Source organism: Sciurus carolinensis, chromosome 4 (assembly GCF_902686445.1).
Source record: "Sciurus carolinensis chromosome 4, mSciCar1.2, whole genome shotgun sequence".
Lineage (NCBI taxonomy): Eukaryota > Metazoa > Chordata > Mammalia > Rodentia > Sciuridae > Sciurus > Sciurus carolinensis.
The window spans coordinates 3,698,411-3,720,144 of record NC_062216.1 but is presented as its reverse complement, the minus strand read 5'-3'; the positions used below and the strand labels follow the sequence as shown (position 1 = coordinate 3,720,144).

Here is a 21,734-nt window from a genome sequence, read left to right as displayed (position 1 = left end):
GCTGGCTCTCTCTCCAGCTGCCTCCTCTCCAGGTCTCTCCTGGCTGCGCGCGCTCCTCCACCCGCCTCGCCCCCTCCCGCAGCCTCGCCGCCTTGGTGCCTTCCTGCCCGGCTCGGCCAGCGCTCGTCCCCGGCCCCGGCCCCGCCATCCCGGGTCTCCGCTCGGAGCCGCTCAGCCCTGCAGTGGCTCGGGACCCGATGCTATGAAAGGGAAGCGAGCCGGCGCCCAGACCTGCAGGAGGCGTCGGATGCGCGACCGGTCTCGGGACCGGGATCTCTCCGGCTCGCCTTGCCCTCTGGTGATTATTTGGCTGTGTGCATAGCCCTGCCGTTCCTCGGAGGAGACGGGCGCATCTAAGGAGAGCCATCGGTGTCGTGTGCGTGTGGAATATCTGCAGACATGACTGCGTGGAGGAAATTCAAGTCGCTGCTCCTGCTTCTGGTGCTGGTGGTTCTGTGTGCGGGGCTCCTCACTGCAGCTAAGGGTAAGAGGCTGACTCGGTATCGGGGGAGACCGCCGAACCCTCGGAGGCCCCGTTTGCGAACGCAAGTGTCTGTTTTGGTCACGGCAGGGTACCGAGTAGCGGGCATCCGCCCGGTGGCTCTCCATCGCCGACGCTTGGGGAACGCGATGCCCGGGATGAGCCTCCATCGCTCCCTTCCCAAGCCTCGTCTGCTCCCGCCCCACCCCCGCCTTCCCTTCCCCTCACTTGGGCTCAAAGGAGATGCTTCTGTAGTCTCAGTGGTGAGCGTTGTCAGGGAGAAAGGAGCCAAGCGCGAGTTGGGCTGAAACAGCGCTGTGGCGAGGTGGTGCCGCCTCCTCCGAGATGTGGGCATGGTGGGTCGGGTGGCTGGGACTTTCTCCCCGGACTAGGGCACCTGGGAGAGCGGCCGGGGCAAAGTCGGCCTTGCGAGTTCGGGTTCTCTACAGGGGTTTGGGTGCAGACAGGCAAAGCGCCTGCCAGTTGGCTTCTTCGCACCCTTAAGCCCCCTTCCTCTGTTCCTCTACTCCGCTCCAACGGACTCGGGGAGCGACAGTAGCTACCTCTGTTAAGGTCGCCCCCTCTTTCTCTCCCCCGGACTTTGCTCCTTGCAAGTTGCAAGACGCTGGGGAGGTGAGGAAAGCAGGCAGGGAGTTGTGGCCGGGCTTCCATGCCAGATGTGTTCACTGTAGACAGGGTTAGCATCGCCCCCACCGCCATCCGCTCAGGGAAGGGGTTCCTCTGGGTGCTTCCTGGGGCTCCAGCTCTGTGAACTTGGTTTTCTCCTTGAAATGAGTTAGGAATGCTTTGCCCTAAGGAACCTACAGGCTGCACAACCGCTGGGCTGGCAACAGCTTGTGCACTTGTCTGTTCTGTGGGAAGGAAACCGAGAGGAGAGGGTGAATATGAATACCGATTGATTTTCACATTGGGAAGTAGCTGCCCCGTTTCCTCATTTTCACCCTCCTTGGATGCTTCCCTTGTCAATCAGCACGCTATCGTCTTGCTCCTGGGAATGAGTATATCTATACAGATTTTTTTTTTCTTTTTCTTTTTAAAGGATGCAATCGAATCTTGTAAAAAAAAAAAAAAAATTGACGATCATTTGCTCCTTCCCCACCTGAAATCACCCTTTCCCCTCTAGACTTTTCCATATTCTTCTTCCCTATGTTCGATTCCTCCAGTGGGCCAGATTCGAGGGTGATTGAGAAGGCGAAGAAGGACTCTGCTCCGAGAAACTCCAGATCGGCCTAGAGAGAGCTGGAGAGGACTGCAGGCGGGCTTCTGCTCCCGGTGCCTTTCTCCCCTTTGCTTGCAGGGCTGGAGCCCAGTCGGACTCCTGCACCGGCGGCTCCAAACAAGCATCTGCCCTCACAAAGGGTGTCTGCGGGATGCATCCCAAGACCCCAGGGAGAGGAAAGGTGAATCTTAGTCGTCCGAGTTCCTGGTCCCTCGGGTTTGGGATCTTCCCGCAGACAACGACCCTCTGCCCACCTGCCCAGCGTGGTCAAGACGTTGTGTCTTGTTTTATCGTCGCCGGATCCACCCGCTACCCAGGCACCATCCGCCAAACAGGGCCCGGTTGTTAGCGGCCTCCGGTCTCACAGGACCAGCTGGGAATTGAGAGGGAAGCAGGAAAAGTCGAGGGCAAAGAGGACTGCATCCTGGGAGGTGTGCGCGGTTATGTGTCGCTGGGAGAAGTGGAAAGGTGCAGGGGCACGGGAGCCGGTATTGCCCAGCTGAGCCCTTGGTGGAGCGGAAACACCTGCCACTCAACTCTGCAAAACTTCCCGCCCTTTCCCCGCACTCTGGGACCATCCAGGCCTGGGGCTTCCTCCTTTGGAGGCAGGCACGTCGGCCTCTCAGCGCATTCTCGGTTCCCCGGAGTTCCGCTCACTTGGATCTCCCTTCCCCCGCAATTAGCAGGGGTTGCTGCGTGGAGACAGCGGCGGCCCTGGCTCGCCTGCTTAATAATCCGCACACGTGTGTGCCGGGCGGATTCCGCCCCCACGCGGGTGGGCTGCCGCGCTAGGCTTAGGCGCAGGCGGAAGGGAGGCTGTGGAGGGGGCTGCTTTGGTCGTGGGCGGGGGCTGCTTTGGCTGATCCTAAGGCGAACAGGGAAGGAGGGCACAAAGTCCTGGTCGCCCCGAAGCCTGGAGGGGCAGCCCCAGGAGGAGAGTGTCTCCTGCCAGTAGAAGCCCAGAAGTAGAGCCCAAGGTCCCAGGCCCGGCGAACGTGTGTGTGTGTGTGTGTGTGTGTGTGTGTGTGTGTGTGTACGCGCGCGTGCGCGCGCGCTAAGCGGGACCTGGACGCTGGGATGCCGAGCTCACTGCGCTATTGTCTGGCCCACGCGGCGGTGGTTGCGCGCCGCTTGTTCGTTAACCCCCGCGAGGCCGAGGCCGCATCTCCTCCGCACCCGCGAGGTCAAGAGCGAGCGCGTGGGGCCGCGCGGGAGGAAACTGCGGCCAAGCAGGACGCTGGTGACGCCAGCGCCTGAGTCGCTGTTGGTGCGCTTGGGCAACTGGGGCGGGGTCGCATTCCCCTTGCCAAGCAAAGACCTAGTGGCGAAGGTCGGGCCTCTGTCCGCGGACCTCGCCACTTGGTTGCAGGGCTTAGCTGCCAAGAACCGGTCGCCCAGAGACGCCTGCGCGCCGTGGGGTTTCCCCGGGGAGGAGCGCTCGGGCGGAGGGCGCCGGGCGCCGGGCCACGGCCGCGGGCAGCTGCGTCTCGCGCGCCCAGGTGGCCGCTCGCGCTGTGGCGAAGGCGAGCGCCGAGTATTAGATGCGTGGGGCATAATTCGTGACCTGTTTGCCGAGTCGTGAGAGGCTGGAGGCGGCAGCAGTTGAGGTCACTGGAACCCAGTGTTGCCGTGGGAGAACTGGCTTAGTTCTCTGTACTCCTCAGTGAAACGTTGAGCGAACCAGGAATTCGCGGCTGATTTTCATTTTCTTTCTGATTATTAACGGCATTGTAAAGGTTGAATCCCGAGTGTATGTGTCTTTCAGAAGCACCACATTTTCAGGCGTCGCAGCAAATTGGGAAGGCTTTCAGCAGGCTCATCTAGTTAGTAGGTGGAATGGTACGGTCTGTGAGCACTCGCTCAGATCTGCGCCCTTGATGCCGGCTGGTCTTCCCGGTGTTTGGGCCAACAAAGTTTGTTTTCAACCTCTGCCTGCTTGTGTGCAGCCAAGAGAAAGCGGGTATTTGCAAACATTACTCAGAAAGCACCCTAAGAGAAAGCATACAGAAGACCAGCCCGAGGCAGTCTCACCTGAAAGGCCAGGAGGGAAAGGTGGAGGCTGCCCAGGTAATGCCAATGTTCGCGCACCTACTGAGCGGTGGGATTTTAAAGCACACCTTGCCGAATTTCCACAGAAAACATAACTCAACAGCGAAGTAGAAATGTCCTCCCCAAATTGCACGCTTCTAGATGCGTTCCCTTTTAAAAACGTAATTTTGCCAAAAGGATGCTAGGAACTTTAATATCCTTGCCAATTCATTTACAGTAGGGCCACGGCTCTTCTCGGTTTCTTGAGGAAGCCCGGAGCTCCTGGGAATAAGAAGCTCCACAAAAAAAACCCTCGACCCATCTTGCATTACAGGGTGAAGCCCTTAAAATGCAGGTATGGTATCTGAACTAATGATTTCCTTATCAAATCAACTTTTAAAATTTGTCAAGGTTATTACATTTTTCAAAACTCAGGATAAATCAAAAGCTTTTGGGTGTTTCTAGGGCCCCACCTAGTTGATAGTTTGGAATTTTAAGTATCTGTAAAAGTAAACAAAGAATTTTTTTTCAGATATGACAGGTTTTCTAAACTTGAATACTAGGATAATGAGGTCTCCTGTTCAGAGAGGGAAGGAGCAGGTGGCATCGGGTGGCAGGGTCTCAAGCACCTCTGCTCATGGAGGCCTAGGAAGGAAAGGGAATGACTCTTTTCACATTGGCTTTCAGTTGGCAGTCATGCTTGGTAAGAAGGCTGCCTCAACTCCAGAGCGCCAGCGTTCCTCCAGGCAAAACCAACTTCTCCCAGGGGCAAGACTTCCTTAGTCTCCAGTTTATCATCTCAAACAAACACCAACACAGTTCTGAAAATGTCAAGAAAATGGTTCTGCTTCCTTTAAGAAGTAGATAAACAAAGGCTCAGTGGCCACTTAGTGCTTATTGCAGAGGATCCAGCAAATCCAGTGTAGACATTTCTAAGCTGTCAAAATGCAAATGGCATATAAATACTCGATGCTCTACTGAATTCTAAATGTGCCTCTGATCATTTTTTTAATGTTTTCTTTTTCTCTATATATTTTTTAAACTCTGAATCACAGTGAAAATAAGTTGCCATAACTGGCATGCATGCAATTTAAGCAACCCATTCCCTTTGGCCTTTTATATTTCTTCTGGTTGAGTACATTTCACTCTATGAGGTAATTAACAAGTTGCATGGATAGTTCTTGCACATGGATGGTGGTAATGATGTGTCTTTTATTTGCATTCTACTTGGTAATTAACAAACAGAGGAGAGTATCCTAGTAAAGGCGTGGATGCTCTGTATTGCCATTATTACATTATTTGGACCTTTTTAGTGGGGTGTGCATATTGAAGGCCTGTTGGCCCCTGGGTCAGTTGAGTAGAAATTTGGTCTTTGAGACCCGCAGAGGTAATGATGGACTCCACCCAGTTAGATTCTGTTGGTTGGCTACTGTAACCGCCGGAGGCAGATACAGGAGGGCTGACTTGGGTATGCAGCCTAAGGCAAAGAAGCAGATAGATGTTTTGGTTGTCGGGAGATGAATTAATCCTAAAGGAAATCATCCCTTCATGCTGCCTTCAGATACCAGCCACTGTGCTTGGCTCACTGTGTGGCCAACCTATCCATACAGAAATCACATAATGAAAGTAGGTGTTTATGGCAAGTGCAAGGAAGTAGTTCTCCTCCACCCAGAATTTATGACCTTAAATGACCTTTGATATTGTCAAGTCTGTATTTTGGATCAAATTTAGTCCCTAGCACCGAAGTTGATAAGTAATAGAATTAATATTTCCTTCTTATGAAAAGGACAGAAGAACATTGTGTAATCAAGCTGGTTACAAGTGACTGCTTGCACTGCTCTGGAAAAATAATGCACACTGTCATCACCCAGCAACCCACACCCTGTGGACGAGAGTAGGAAGCAGTTCTCTTTCTGAGTTTAGCTTCAGTGGTCTTTAAACTACTCATATCAACCAGGACTTTGGAGGAGAAGTATCATCAATGCTTTAGGAAAATAGTCAGGTCTTTCTTTATCCTCAAATATCTTTGTTCCAGGTGGATGAAAGATGCTATCATCATGAAAGATGTTATGTACCCTTTAACAAACCCTCTCTCAACCTGCAGTAAACATTTCAGGAGGACCAACCTTCCAATATGCTGACTTGAGTTAGTCAGTGTTACTTTGACCTGCATTGGCAACATTTTATCTCCATCTACAACTTCTTTGGTGGAGGAAACAAAACAAAGCAAAACCAACCCAGGAAGGTATAGACAACCATTAAAAATAACTACTGTAACTTTTATGTGGCTCATACATTTTGCATTTTATTGGCTGAAATCTTTCTGCTTTATATCGCACTACTTTTAGCTTGTGGAATGTCACGCAAGCCAGAGGATGATTTCAGTATTGTCATCCCATCTTAATGTATGTAGAAGGAAAAGGATACTTCTGTCACCATGCTCATAACCTTGATGCTATTTCCCTTATCATTAGTAAGGTAGGAAGTCATGAAAGTAGTGCCAGTGCCGCATGATTTAAATATCACCATTGCTACTGACAGGAGGTCAAGAGAAATACAAACATGAAGGAATCAAGTCTTTGGTGCCACCTTCCAGTTTTTTCACCAATGAGTCACTGTTAGAAAATGATTGCAACCTGAGAGAAGAATTTTATAGACTATTGACCTGATTCTAAGTGCCTTACATTTTTTTTTACCTTTGGTTTTATGTATTTTGGAGACTCTCCACTTCCATAAAATTCAAGAAAAACTAATATGACATGAGGGTGTTATAGAAATAAACCCATGCTTTTGTCTGACTCATCCAGAAAACTGTAGGCCACAGAAGCCCCACTGGAACTGGAGAGCTTTGGAATGGAGTGTCTGGGCAACTTTGAATACCAGTGTCCCTTGCTCTCCCTAGAAGGCCACATTGCTGCCTTGGCGGAGAGCTGCGGAGAGCTCCTGTCAAGGTGCCAGTGCCCAAGAGATTGCTTCAGTGTGGCTTCCGTGGAGACTCCATGGGGACTTTCAAAAGTGAGTGCTGGACGGTGGGAGAAAGCTGCCCTTGTGTATTGCCCCCACAGACCCATCCCCAGGAAATTCTTAGAGAGCACAACTCATTAGCAGAATGCTGAAGTGCATAGTGAGCAGTGAGGGGAAATGCGATTTCTAATTCTAAGGGAGTTAAAATTCAGTATATATAGATCCAAGAATATATCTATATCAATCAACCTAGCTATCCATGCATGCATATATATTAGTACATTATACATTTAGCTATATAATATAAATTTTATCTATATGCAATATGTTTTTATGTTATATATGGGTAGATTTTATCTATTATCTATCAATCTCTTCCTCCATTTCAATAAAAGGCATGGAGATCTAATATAATAATCAATTCATTAGTCCTCCACAGACTAATTAGCCCCCACTGATTTCATGATGGATATCCTATGTTCTGAAGTTGTGCAATTCTCTTGGGACTATCAGGGCCTCCGCCATTGGTGCTTATCCTTCTTTGCTGTTTAATCTTTTTAAATCATGAACTTACCACAGGCTGAGATGGGAGCTTCTTGTCCACAGTGCTTACATGATGGGAAGACTTCAAGGGACAATTATACTCTTTCATATAAAAATACTGTTCGAATGAATTATTTTATTTTTTTTCTTTTACTGTTTAGTATACTCTGATGTGATTAGTGTTATGTAAGGAAAAGTTAAATGTTAGATTAAAATTTGAATTATGTGGGGAATGATCTCTAATGAATTAAAAGCCTTTGAAATTAATTGTGAATTCTAAGCACTCATTTTCCAGATGCCTGGAGAATCCCTATGCCTTTATTCTGAGAAACTTATTTCTCCTCTTGTTTCTAATAGGAAGTGTCTCCATGGATCTCCACAGGCTGGTCATTTTCCTGGTGGAGTTGATATTCATGCAAAGGCTGTGCAGGACTCTCAGCATGCACCCCTTGTAAAATGAGGCCTCCCCATCACTCTGGCTCCTCCTAACCCTTGTGATGGCTCTCTGAGGGAAGTTCCACTTCTTTTCCCATCAGTAAACATCCAGCCTTTCACTCTTATGCAAAGCGGTCTTTAGGGTGCAAAGCTGAGCAGCTCCCAGAGGCAAGGGGTGCTGGAGCCCAGATGCTGCTTCCCTTACTGTCTGAGAGCAGACAGGCAGGAGGGTCCCAAGGCCTTCAGCAGTTTGTCCCATGTTCCAGCTACCTCTCAGTTGTTAAATTTTACTTTCTTGGTGAGGGCAGAGTTGTATTTCCGAGTAGCACAGTGTCCGATAGGATAGTTCTGATGAGCAGGTACTTCATATGGAAAATGAGGGGCCCTGACCCAGGAAGGGTCACAGGTTCTCAGGAAATCCATAGAATCAACCAGCTGTGCTCTTCTTGAGATGTAGATTTCTTCAGCGCCCATTCCGAATTTCTCCTTCAGACTCAATCTTTTTCTCCCTTTCTTTCGAAAATATGATCATTATGGGCAACTGAAGAAAAACTCAGCTGTTAGGGTTTTCTTTTGTTTTATGATGTCATCTATGTACAAAGGTGGCCTGTTACCTGCTCAACACACATGCTTCACTCCTCATAGAACAGGATGAATTTAAAAAGATATTTTTAATACCATTAAAACTTTTGTACATAATATCAAGAGAAAGTCCAGTGAAGAGAGTTATCTTCTTAAGAGGAATTATTTTTCCTGACTCATGCTGTTAAGTATCTGTGAGGAAGACTATCATTGGCTAACATATATGCTTATTTTATAATACATATAATTTTGGGTATTTTAAAAATATGCATCACATATATTTAGTTTGTTATGATCTTTAACAATGACTTGGGGGCCAAGCAAATTTGAGACGTTAATACTCTTAAATAGGAAACAGGAGTCATTCCATGCACTTGACCCTGTCTGCTTCACCCCAACTCATCTTTAACAAGGCATGGACCCTCTTGGCCTCCAAGAAGCTTTCGATGTGACTGTAGCAGAAAACCCAACTAGTTGACCTAATTGGCACGGATCCCTCTAGTGGTCCTTGTGATGGACACTGAGTCAGGCCAACACTGGAGAGGGATTTTACAGGAGGTGAAGTCCATGTGGCCTCACAGAGCACAGGAGGGGACGGGGGAGGACCAGGGAGCCAAGCAGCAGTTGGAGGGCCAGTTGAGGACCAGCCGCAAGCTTGCCTTTCTGAAGAGCACCGTGAGGTCACCCTGTGAGCCAGGGTCACCCTCTTCCTCTGAAATTCATCTCTGTCTCCTTAAAGCTGACCATACAGAGGCTGGGGGACATAAACTGTCATCCTGGGACTGTTTCCTGAGCCAAGCAAATTGTTGTTTCAGGCCTTACTTCCTCTCTCCTCACACAACCAGGGGGCCAGCTCTTACTTGAATGTCACTCGTTTTCTAGAAAGTAGACTTTTGCTCTTTCTAAGTTCTTTTCTGCCCAAGTGCAGAGCTCACTGCTCTCACCCTGCCGAAGTTCTTGCAATGACCTGTGGGATGCGACTCTGACAGGATGCCTGGCCTGGAAAGGAAGCCCTTGTGGTCTGCTGGCAGTGTGTTCTGGCCTCCGGAGGGAGGCACCCCTCAGAAGGCAGCCAGCTCCCCGCTCCGCCCCTCAGGGGCTGCATCAGCTGCTCCACTTAACAGGCAGAGCCCGCTGCCCTGCGCCTCTCCCCACGGGGGGCTGGTGACCTTCTCCCAGCTTTGTCCCAAGCCCACCCAGCTTTGAGTCTGCTTCTGACCATCTTTCCTGTAACCAGGTCACCCAGTCCTCCACTGACATTTCTTTGTCACGTACAGCACTTAATAGTCATTAGTATAACATAGAAAACCACTAGCTTAGTTGCTTTGCCACTCTTTAAGGAATAAACAGGTAGTCTGGATCCATGTAATACACTTGATTCTGCACATTCTTTTTAGTGAGTCAGATCACTGTGTTGTCAACGTCTTGCTGAGACACTCACAGAAGAGAGATGGCCCACAGGAGTCAGCCATGACTTCTTCAAGCCAGGAATACAACTTACTCACTTTCTGAGAACGCAGCTTGTCAAAATAACTAGCTTGGAGAGCTTTTGTCCTGGTTGTTGTTTTGCCGCGAGGATCTGATTCACTTGTGTTTTCTTTTCCTGTTTCTCTTTGTATACAAAGTAAAGTACCCAGGTGTTTGCATTTTCTTTTCTGGGGACAAAAATTTAATATCAGAACTTGCTCAGCAGATATGTCAACCTACAATTGCCACTTTGATCTTTATGACTACTTTATCTCTCAGCTTTTTAATTTAAAAGAATTACATAAGAGGATTATGGAACGAAGGAGAATGACTCCTTCTTCTTTTTTTTTTTTTTTAACAACTGCAATTACAAAATTACCCTGGAGTTGTCTAGTGGCAGCAGGAGGAATGCAAGGGGCAGGTTGCGAGGCACCTGTGACCCAGAGCACAGAGGGACTGCCACACTGAACTTTGGGCTGTGATTGATATCTTTCAATTTTCTTGATGGATGGACAATAAGAGACCTTCTAAAAAGAGTCAGTGTAAAAATACTCCATAAAGTGGTGCATGTCGAGGCGAGGCGCTATCATTTCTTGTCTGGTAGGTTCTTCAACATTTCGCTTTAAGAACAAAACCCACGAGGAGCAAAGCATGCAAGTTAGAGATTCAAGGCCATTTATTACAGCCTGAAAATCAGAATGAGATTGGAGGCAACCTGTGTGCCCCCAACGCTGCACTCAAGCTCTGTCCTCGGAGGAGGACGGGGGGGGGGGGCATTGGTAGCAAGAGAGCTCTGTGTTATTCTCTGTCCCATGTTCGTCCTCTTGGCTAGCTGGACCCAAGGCCACCAGGAGCAGCTAGAGAGGTAGAAGAGGGAGGGAAGGGTGGGCAGGTGGGCCAGGCTTCCCTTGGGATTCTCTCTGTGTCCCTATCTGTGGCCACATGACATTGAGGACAGCTTAGAACTCCCCTCACTGGCTATCTTACATTTTCAGGGGTGAGGGGTTGATGCCCAGCTGAGCCTGGTCCCTGCTCAGGACCTCACGAGTGTTGACTGGAACTTCAGTCTCACCTGAGGCTCTGCTGGGGTGAGGCTCCTTTCCAAGATCACTCAGATGGGTGGCAGAATTCAGTTCTTGTGGATCTAGGACTGAGGGTTGAAGTGTTTATGCTGTCTTTGGCCAGAATTCACCCTGGTTTCCAGAGACCATTCGATGTTCATTGCCATCTGAAATTTCCCAAGAGGCTCAAAACTAGGGCAGCGGAGGCCGGACAGGCAAGAGGAAGAGAGAAAGAGCGACTGGGCAAGATGGTGGACACAATCCGACCAGCGATCCCACAATCCTATGCACATGACCAAGTTCCGCCTGTCATGCCTGCCCTCTTCTGTGGTCAGCTGTATGTCCCAGGCACATGCATACTTGAGGACTCATGCTAGGGGAACCCAGCAGGCAGGAGTCACAGGGACGATCTTCTAAGCCTCTTCCCCACACTTGTAGAAAAATAAGAGGGACTTCTCACAATCAATAAGCCAAGAACCTAGGACTCCAGTAAATATGCTCAGTAGGTATAAATACACATTTTACACAAAGAACCAACAAGTAACAAATGCAGGAAAAGAATCCTACATTTATTAATCAAGAGCTTGCAGGTTAAGCACTGCTACTTTTTCCCAATGCGTTTGCAAAGACAGGATTGAAGGCATCAAGTGTTGAAGCCGGGGGTGGATCAGGGGAGCAGTCCAGTGCCTGATCGGGCCACCTGCAGAGGTTAGGGTGTGGCCTGAAGATGGTCTGGTCACACCAGTCAAAACTCTGCATTATCAGACCTTTCTTTATTTTTTATTTTTTATTTATTTATTTTTTTTTAACCAAGAAGCGTGCTGTATCCTGCAGCCCTCTCCCCAGGACTGGACAGTGCCCCAAGCTCAGATGGTCACCATCTTGAATGACCTAGTGGGTTCCTGTGTAGCCCAGTGGACGGCCTGCATGCAAGTGTTTTCATGGTCAAGTGTTGAGTTAAAAATCTGAAATAGTATGCACATTTCAATTCCATTTTCATGTTGGGAAAAGGCAAGCTACTTTTGCCAGGCACATGTGAAATATCTGAGAAGTTACGGGAATTATGGTATTGGTATATAAATCTTGTTCCGGGTTTTGAATGACTTTGTCATGAAACAAGTTCTTCAATTAAAAGGGATTTCCTGAAAGGAAGAAATGGCTGCATATTGCTTCTCAGGCCAGGTTGATGGGCAAAGCAGGGGCAGATTATAAGATACTTGGACTTCAAGGGAGCTTCAGTTGTATAGGTCCCCCGGGTCTCATTTCATTTATATCCAGGGTGAAGTGTCCTGCCTAAACTAATAGAGCAAACTGAGGCAGATGTGGTCTGAGATCCCAGGCCAGCGGGCGGATGACCAGGACCCCACCCTGTCCTCTGTCTGTGACTACCTCTCATACAGCTGAAGCACCATCTCTCCCTCCTGATGGAAGGCTGCTCTCTGGGAAGAGCAGTATGGCTCGGAAAGGTCTGGGCTTAAATTTAAAGCCTCAGATCATCCTGGCAGCTGGAGAACACATACTCAACCTTGAAGCCCAGGAGAGTCCCAAGCCGCTCCTGGCGCTGCAGAGCCCACAGTAGGATGGAAGCCTCTTAAAGGATTTCTGTGCCTTTGTTAAATATTCCACTACAGTAATTTCTTGTAGACCACTGAGAAACACGTTGCTCTGAAGCTCTGGTGGGGCTCATTTGCACGCTCAGAGCTGCAGAGCCCGAGCCGGGTGCCCTCATCGCAGACACTTGGTTCTGAAGAACTCAACACAGTGACTTTCATCGCACCAACTTACTCGATTTGTTAGGCCAGTTCAAATTAGGACAAGACAATTGCATTTTTTAATTTCTTAATGATTAAAATAAATTCCATGATGAACTGGCATGAAGGTCAGCTCATTATTTAGCTTGGCAGTTAATGTCTCCATCATAGAAACTCTTCTTCCCAGTTGAGGTGTGCTCAGGAGTTCATTTTGGAGAGGATGACTGAACAGGAAGTCCGTGTCAGAATTTGACTACCTCTGCTATGGGGTTGAGAAGTCAGGCCTCCCTCCTCTGCCCTGGTGTGCAGTCACACAGAATATTACAACCTGAGCCCCAGAGTCCTTATCACTGCAAAGGGGCTGCCTTGAGATCAATATTGTAAGGATTACATGAACAAGCATGTGTTTTGATAAGCACAGAACAGTGCCTAGCACTTACCAAGCTTGAATAAATGCTAACAACTATTTTATTATAGCACCTAAAAAGTACACTCTTAATACTATGAGATGTGGCCTCAAAAGCAATATTGGGGTCAACAATATTTTGAAGGAGAGAAATTATCTGTAAATGGAGTTTAATAATTAATTATATTTGGATATAGTGAATATTAAAGGGTTTAAAAGAATAGTCCCAATACCACCATCTGGAATTATCTGAGAAGTACTAAATGCTTTTTCCTTGCTTTGTTAATAGGCAATAAAATACACGTTATCAATAAGGTAAAGTGGTAGTTTATTGAGTTAATAATTGGAGCTTGTGTGTCAAATTCAGTTTGGAGAACTTGAAAGGTTCAGAAAAATCACTTAGAAAGATGTTTTTTAACCTCATTTAATATCAGGAAGCCATGACAGTTAGCAATGACCATGAGAGGAACAATAAAAGAAGATAGCAGAACTCTCCAGATTTCCTCGGAAGAGTAAATCCGTTTGAGGTCTGTGCTTGTTGGTGTGTTTCCAGGAGCGGTGAGGTAGGATAAATTCATGCATTTTTCCAATGATCTAGTTTTTGCCCAAGGAAAATATCTGAGGCTACTTTCAAAAAATAATGCTTGAAATGATGTGACTTGCCAATTAAGCCCCTTGAAAAGCACAGATTAGTTAATTGCTAGGCAACATAGTACATCTATTACATTTCTGAAGGTGAAAAACAATCAGTAGAATTGGAGTCTCTGGGTGGGATTGATGAAAATCTTTAAAACGGCTCTGGCCATTCACCAAGGAAACGATCCTCGCCCTGCCCTCCTCAGGGAGAGATGGTGACGCAGTCAGTGAGGAGGACCGCCTTTTTCCCAGTCGGACTCACCCCTGGGCTGACAGGGCTGCCTGCTGCTCTCCCTTGGTCACCTGTGTGAGGTGTTCACAGTTAGGTTCCCTGTGTGATACCAGAGCTATGTTCCCTCCAGGGCCACAGGATGGGGACGTTCTCAGCAGGCTACCTGGAAATCAGGTGGCCTCCATCCAGATGCACGCCTCTCCAGGTCCGTCTTTCTCTTGCTCTCTGGTGTGGTCTCTTCTAGCAAAAGCCAACTCAGCAGGGGTCTGGCCCGTGGTCTTGCCTTCATTTTCAAACGGGGCCTCCCCAGGCCTCCCTGGAAGATGCTCACTCAGCGTCACTTCAGCTAGAGCATCCCGAGAGCCTGGGTCCACACTCAAGAGAGGAATGCGGCATTGAGGGCGTGCACGTACAGGAGGGTGACATCCGAGGGCCCAGGCATTAGGCCCATGGGGAGTCGACTGCATCTCACGAGACCACGAGAATTCACGTCTTCATGCCAAAAAGAAAACCGAAGAATCCAGGGAGGAGACGTTCCGCGTAGTGTGCAGGCCCATGAGTGTGCAAACGCCTCTCACACAGCAGCCTCCTCTTGCTTGAAATCCTGGTGCCTCGCCGTGGAAAGAGCAGCCTCTGTGAGCTTGTGAAAGTGGCCTGTATGTCTGCTAAACAGTGAAGTGGCGGATCCCTGCTTGTCCTGTTTCAGAGGACAGAATTCTAAGTTCTAATCCTTATCGAGTAGGTCATGCTCCCACGGGGTCCCTCTGGAGGAAGCTGTGTGATCGATTAAATGCAAGTATACCTGTGTATATGTTGCTAGAAAATAATCAAAAAATAAGAACACGAAACTAAAGATCAACATTACCTAAAAAGTTTAAGGGCGAATGGTGGACAGACAAGGTCCACCCTGACAAGAATCTGGGTGAATGTCGGCATGAACAGTGTGTGAAATAGAGCCCTTTCCCCATGGTGGTGAGGTCAGTCCAAACTCTGACAAGCTGCAGGAGTAGGAAGAAAAGAGTCCCCCCCACCCTCATTCCACTGCTTCAGGAGTGCTCCCTGCTGCCCAAGTCTTCTTCCTGCCCACAGCTGATGAGCGGCGCATCTCTACACATCCTTAAGCACAGTCGCAATCAAACGCTTAGTGTTTAGTACAGAAAGAGACCAGGGGAAGACATGTCAAATTCGCAGCTAAAGCAAAACTCATCTCCATCAAGGACAGGCTGGACACGGGATGGGGCTCGTTAAGGTGAAACACCAAAGCACAGCAGCGTCTCGGCTTGCTTGGGCTGGTGGCAGAACTGCAGATGAGTTTTACATATGGCCTGCTTACTTTCAAGGTATGTCTAAACTATTGGATTCTTGTGGACCTACTAAGAAAGTCAGTCTGAAGAGTTTTATATGTATCCAACTTTATTCGTTCAAGGGCTATTGACAAAGCACTAGGTAGTAGTATGAGCTCATTTGCATATATTTTTATTAAATTCTACTTAAGGACAATTTTTTATACTTTATTAAGATCCCTTCACTAATTTAGTGAAGTATGTACCTGGAGGAAATAAGTATTTCAAGGCATATTACAAGAAGCTGACATGAGGCATAGCTGCATCTGTTCAGGCAGCTAGCCCAGATAGCTGGAAATACATGATTACAGAAAAGCTTCGTGATCTGTGATAACTTCATATTTAAAATCAACCAATTATGCTGGGCATGGTGGTGCACACCTTTAATCCCGGTGACTTGGGAGGCAGAGACAGGAGGATCACAAGTCCAAAGCCAGGCTGGGCAACTTAGACCCTGTCTCAAAATAAACAATAAAAAAAGGGTTGGGGATCTAGCTCCTTGGTAGTGCACTTGGGTTCATACCCCAGTAGCAAAAAGAGTACTGACAACAACAAATCCCAGTACAAAAAAATAAAAATAAAAACAAGTCGAGTATTGACTCTTATGTTTAGGGTGCTGTTTCCTGCGACTGTACTAAAGCTCCATTCCAAACCAGAAAGACATAAATGTCCCCTGTGCAGCTTCTCTGTCTTCAACCAGATTTTCTCCATGAAAATAAAATTATTTTGATCAGGTATGGCTGATCTCAGAAGCACAGGAAGTGATATTCAATCCTTACCTGCCTGGCTCGTCTTGGACTGCTCTGGGCTCCCTGAGCAGCGTCTGCCCTTTTTCTTTCCCAGTAATACAAATACTGTGCAAGCATTATGGGATTCTGTCGCCGGATTCCCTTGCTCCTCACTTCCCAGGTACTTTGCCATTGCCTCTGTGGACAGCATGGGAGTTGGCCCCACGGAGAGCGCAGGGGAATGAGCCCACTGACCCACTTCTCAGACCACCCTGAGGGCATTTCTGAGCACCACCCGTTTTGTGCAGATGCAGGCCTTGGAAGGCTTCATGTCAGGCTCCACCCATCCTTCTGGCTTGGGAAACTTCCTGGGCTCTACTCTCTTCATTTAAAAGAAATGGTCTCAACCTTTCCCTTCCGGCCCTGCCATAGTTTGACTTCTAGTCTAAGTCTAGTGGCAAACCAACAAATCAATGAATACTGATAGGATTGTAACCAAGTGGCCTAAATTCAAAAGGCCGTGTGTGTGTGTGTGTGTGTGTGTGTGTGTGTGGTGTGTGTGTGTGTTTGGTTTCTTTGTTTCTTATTTCTAGTGTATTAAATCAGCAATCTACGGTTTCTCTCCAAACGTTACAGGCTGCAGGTATTCCCTTTAACTGGTGTAAGTTGAAATTAATTGCCCTTCAGTCTTCCTTTCCTGGTATTCTCACAACCCCTTTGAAAATTGGAGGTAATCTTGGCGGGTGAGAGCTGTGGCCTTGATCCCAGGCTGGTTCCCTGGGGCCCTGAGGTGGCACAGATTATGTTTATGATGTGCACCTTGCCCTTCTCAGAAGCTGAAAGCTTATTGTGGCTTTGGGGTGGAGCCTCCTGTTCCAGTTTGTCACTCTAGGTGAATTGCCTCCCAGCAGAACCATAGGAAAGAGCCTTATTCCCCAGAGTCGGCCCTACTTGGATCCACTGTCTAATAACTTTCTCTCTTTTTAAACCCCAGCATCAACATTAGCATTCATATAATATTTATGAAGAAGTTTATACAGTCACAACATATTTAGGATACTCAGTAGCATACAGCATCTTTGGGAGCTAGCTCAAAACTGTATTTTATCATATCATATTTTCCTGACAGAGAATTTGTGGCTCAAAAAGTCACCTTGTCTGAGCCAAATGTTCTTGGTTGCAGAGCAAAGACCAAGGACGCTATTCTCCAATTCTGTCTTATTCTTCAGTTTCTGAATCTAATCATTATTTCTCTAATAGCAGAGTCCTACTACAATATGAAGAATTGAATCTATGTTAGTGCCTATTTGTTACACAACAAGAATCAACTAGAATATTTTTCCTAAGCACCTGTACATGTTGAACTTGTTGATACTTGGGTTATTTTCCTTGAAATCCTTTCCTGTGGTGATCATTCTCCTTCAACACCTAATGATGTGTACAGGGTAATGTAGAATCTTCTTACATTCTGCCAAAAATGTAAATATATCAAGACTCCAATATACATATTGCTAATACTCCAGAGTCCTTTATAATGCTGCAACTAAGCATTGCCTGGCATGCTAAACCCAGAGAGACCAAAGCACCATCCCTGGAAATAAAACTATGCCCAGAGAGGATAATGGAAAACTTCTCCTGGCTTTGGATGCTGCACTTCACATTGTCTTCCTTTTGAAAGCTTCCTTTTCCTGTATTCTCAGGGAAACAGTGATTACAGTAATCCAAAAGCACTTAAAAATAGTGTGTTTAGAGATATTGGAATGTCAAAGAAGCAGTGCTCATTTCTCGGCGTGCTGTGACATTTAATAAACATGACAGCATCAGTTCCCTTTCCTTGCCCAAGCATCTGGATAATTGAGGCTGTATGCACTGTTGTGACTTGTTCACGACATCGGTGAAAAGATACAAAACATGAAATGATAGGATCAAATCATACAGAAAATCCAAGTGTTTTTAATCTTCAAAATGATAACTTCCCTGATGAGGGAAAACACTATTTATCAGAGCACCCTCCAAAAAACAGGTGTCAGTGCCTCTGTTCATCCCGCAAGCACCTGAGACGCACGCGGATGGACGGCACATTCAGGAGAGTGACTGACAAGACCACGCCCAGCCCCGCCCGTCGCTGCTCGGGTTTAGGAAGCGAGGCGGTGGGTTTGTAAGAGGCCTTGTTGGGAGAGCAGCTCCTTACCTAGTGCAGGACCTCCTCACTCCTGGTTCTTGGAAGAACTGTCCCTCTTTGGACATTGGTCAGCGTCCGATTCCAGGTTTCATGGGTCCCGCAGGGGACAGTGTCTGTCCCTGTGGACCATCCAGTCTCCCTGCCTGTCGCTTCCTCTGCTGAGGCCCTTTTCTGCCTGAAGCGGCAGCCCCTGGATTACTCCTCATCAGATGGTCCCCAAAATACTCAGAATCAGGGACCTTGCCTTTTGCCTCCTCTCCTCAGTTTTGGATCAAGTTCCTACAGACTCTCTTTGACTGCTGGCCGATGACAACTGCTTGTTCACTTTTAGCTATTTGATACCCCTAAAATGCACGATGTCAGTTCCCAACGAAGCGATTTTACAGAAAACATGTTACAAATCATCACGTTCTGGAATGTTCGAGCTATCAAGAGTTCACTGACCAGTTCTCTCCATAAAAGAAACAATTAGACAAGTCAACTTAATTTGAACAATGTTTTCACTGACAGCAATGGGAATTATCTTAATTTTAGAGTAAATATGACATAAAATCAATAATATTTTTATAAAGAATGGGGGATGGGGATATAGTTCAAGGGTAGAGCACTTGCCTACCCTGTATAGGGCCCTGGGTTTCATCTCTGGCACCACAAAGAAAAAAAAAAAAAAAGAGAGAGAGAGAGAGAGTTAATCATTTGTAAAGAATATGATCATAGAAATCAAATTATATTTTTCCAAAATATTTTTCAGTCATATGTGTGTGAGGAAGTAAGAAAAATGCTATGAATTTTTATGCATGCGTTTTCCATTAGGAATTTTAATCTTTGAATGTGTCATAAACACAGCCTGCTGCTAAATACATTTCTGACTTAAAAGTCAAGGGATTATGCCAGGTAAAACTCAATCTTCCTTCATTTCCCTTTTAGTTTCATAATATTTATGACAAATTGCACCTGTGGGCCAGTGTTCTGTCCGGAAGTTTAGGTTTATGGCAACCTGAGTCACAATAATGCCAGGAGAGCTCTGTCTACACTTTCCTTCCTAAAGTGGATTCTGGTTCATCAAGGGTGGCTGTGTCAGATGGCTTTGTGAGATCAGTTAATGCTTGATTCAGGAAAAAATGTGGAGGAAATCCTTGTTGGAACCATTTTTGGTGGTGGGGCACTGGGGATTGAACTCAGGGGCACTTTACCACTAACTTAGATTCCCAGCCCTTTTTATAGTTTTATTAATTTTGGGACTGGGTCTCAAAAAGTTGCTGAGTCTGACCTCAAACTTGTGAGCCTCCTATCTCAGCCTCCTGACTCTGTGGGGTTAAAGGTATGGGCCACCATGCCTGGCACAAGGTTATAAACATTTTCAAGAACTTTATGTAAACATGACATTTAGCCACTATGAATGTGTTATCGGTACTTGATATCTCTAAATCTCATTTTGCAAAGTCGCCATTTTTGCATTAGTCTGTTCTTATTCTTTGAGCTCAAGTCTATAAAACTGGAAGAAATGTTAGTTTAAGTGTGCTTGAAGTCAATTTGGCAATCAAGAGGAATCAAGAGCCAATGACAGATACCACAAAGACCAAAGATACAATGAATGCTCAGGTCTTGTAGGTGGCTTCTGACTCGCACCACTAAGCATCTCTGTAAGGAGCAGGTGTGAACTTCTTAAGATTCTCTTTGAACAAATAGTTATCACAGGAGTACATGAAACTTTATTGCTTCATGCAGCATTGTGTTATTTTTTCTTCTAGTCATATATTGAATGTATTATATATTGAATATATATTGAATATATTTTCTTCTAGTTATATATTGAATAACTACTATGATTTTGGTGACTAGAACTTGTTCTTGAGATTCTGGAAAATTTGTAAGTAACTCTTCTTTGATTTTTGTGAGAAAAAAACCACAAATCATTGACATTTTCTTTGTCAGAGTCAGTGTTCTGAATTAAAATGGCTCTCATCAGGCCATTCACTTGTGAGTTTTAAATATCCCATGGTATATTTAAATGGCATCATCACACAAACCTTCTGTGACTTCAAATAGTAAAGCTATCACTGTGCACAAAACCAAAACCATTAGCATTTGTTGTTCACACTGTGTTGGCCCAGGGTTACCATGATATGCCTACAATTGCAAACAGTCTTTATTATGTGAGAAGAAGGCTGTAACGGAGGTCATCTATGACCGTTACGTTTTGGTCACATGGACATCTTTCAAGGATTTTCAAGTTGATGAAGATAAAAATAATGAAAATATCAGCAAGAACAGTTGGTAGCGCTTCTTGGATCTTTTGTTCAGGATGTCTTAATTCACATTCTCTTGCAACGTTTACTTATCTCTTTTTTGGACAAGAACACTGCCATCTTGCAGATAGAGCCACAAGGATCCTGTCTTTTCTAGCTCCGGAAGTGAGAGAATGAGAGAATTGGGGGTAGAATTTAAGTCTGAGATCAGGTTCAGCTACCTTTTACCTCAACTATGGAGGCACTCTCCACTGCTCTAGCATCTCAGTGTGTTTATTTTCCATTTCAGTTTTACATTAAATGGAATAATACTGTCTTTTCTGTGTTCTATTATGGAGTATTAAAATTGTGTTTATATTCATAGGTATTGAAGTAACTGAAGTGTAGACCATAGGAAACATGGTGAACATCTGAAATCCGCAAATTTTTATATTCGTATTCAACACAATACACTTAAAATAAAATCCCATATTAAGTAGCTGTTTCCACAGACTTTGCTTGGCTCACTCACAGGAACATTATATTCTAATGACTTAAATAGGGATAAAATTCATTACTACTTGAGCAAGATTTTAAGAGTAGACTAAGTTCAAAATCTAGACAAAAGCCTCACTTTCTTCTCAGAGTGGGTTAGAGCTCCATGAGCGGGAAGAGTAGGGCATCTCTGGAGACATAGCTGTGCTGAGGGTCTCCAGGTTCCCAGCACGTCTAGACATGGGTGGATTTGGAACAAAGAACGTGTCTGATAGCAATCCCATGAGTACTTTAATAAATCCTAGCATTTTAAGATGAAAGTTAAGCCAGACCCTTTTGAAATAAAAAAGAGAAACTACCCTCTTTGAGATCGACTTTCTTACTACCGGGGTGAGGAATGGGGGATGGATGGATGAATGGATGTATCCATGATAGGTAGATGCATTTTCTATAATCTGGCTCCTAAATATGATACGTGTCAACTTGTCCCCATTTGATCCGATATGAGTACATATCAGATTAAAGATACATTAAAGAAAAAAGTCATTATTTAAAGAATATCAATATTCCAATATTTAGTAATTCATTATGTAAAACATTCTTTACTAACGAATTGAAATTCTTTAAATGTCTCCCATAGAATATCAACTTACTGAGCATTGTATCTGTGTCTGGGTCAATGGCATAGAGATTACTAGGGGACCAGCATTGTATGTGGTCATAGCATCCTGTGTCCAAGCATACAGCAAGTATGTATAGAGAGATCTGGGAAATTGGAAAGAGAACCAGGAGGTTGATGATCTGGGCAAAACTTCACATGTGTGACCGTACTCATGAGGAATTCTGAGGAATTAATATTGGTTTTCAGGAGCTACAATTCTCTTGATTTCATAGAACATTCTACAGAGAGACTGAAAGCCATAGGCTTTGGT

The 21,734-nt window shown here is 45.9% G+C and overlaps 1 protein-coding gene across 1 annotated transcript in view; it reads left to right on the top strand.

Moving 5' to 3' along the window:
• The first annotated feature begins 282 nt into the window (after positions 1 to 282).
• The window catches only part of Csmd1 (CUB and Sushi multiple domains 1), a 1,673,782-nt gene continuing 1,652,330 nt past the window's right edge, over positions 283 to 21,734 (top strand). Inside the window, exon 1 of the mRNA XM_047550875.1 lies at positions 283 to 484. Within this exon, the coding sequence (XP_047406831.1) occupies positions 400 to 484 (85 nt within the window). The 5' untranslated portion in view covers positions 283 to 399. The remainder of the gene's footprint in view (positions 485 to 21,734) is intronic.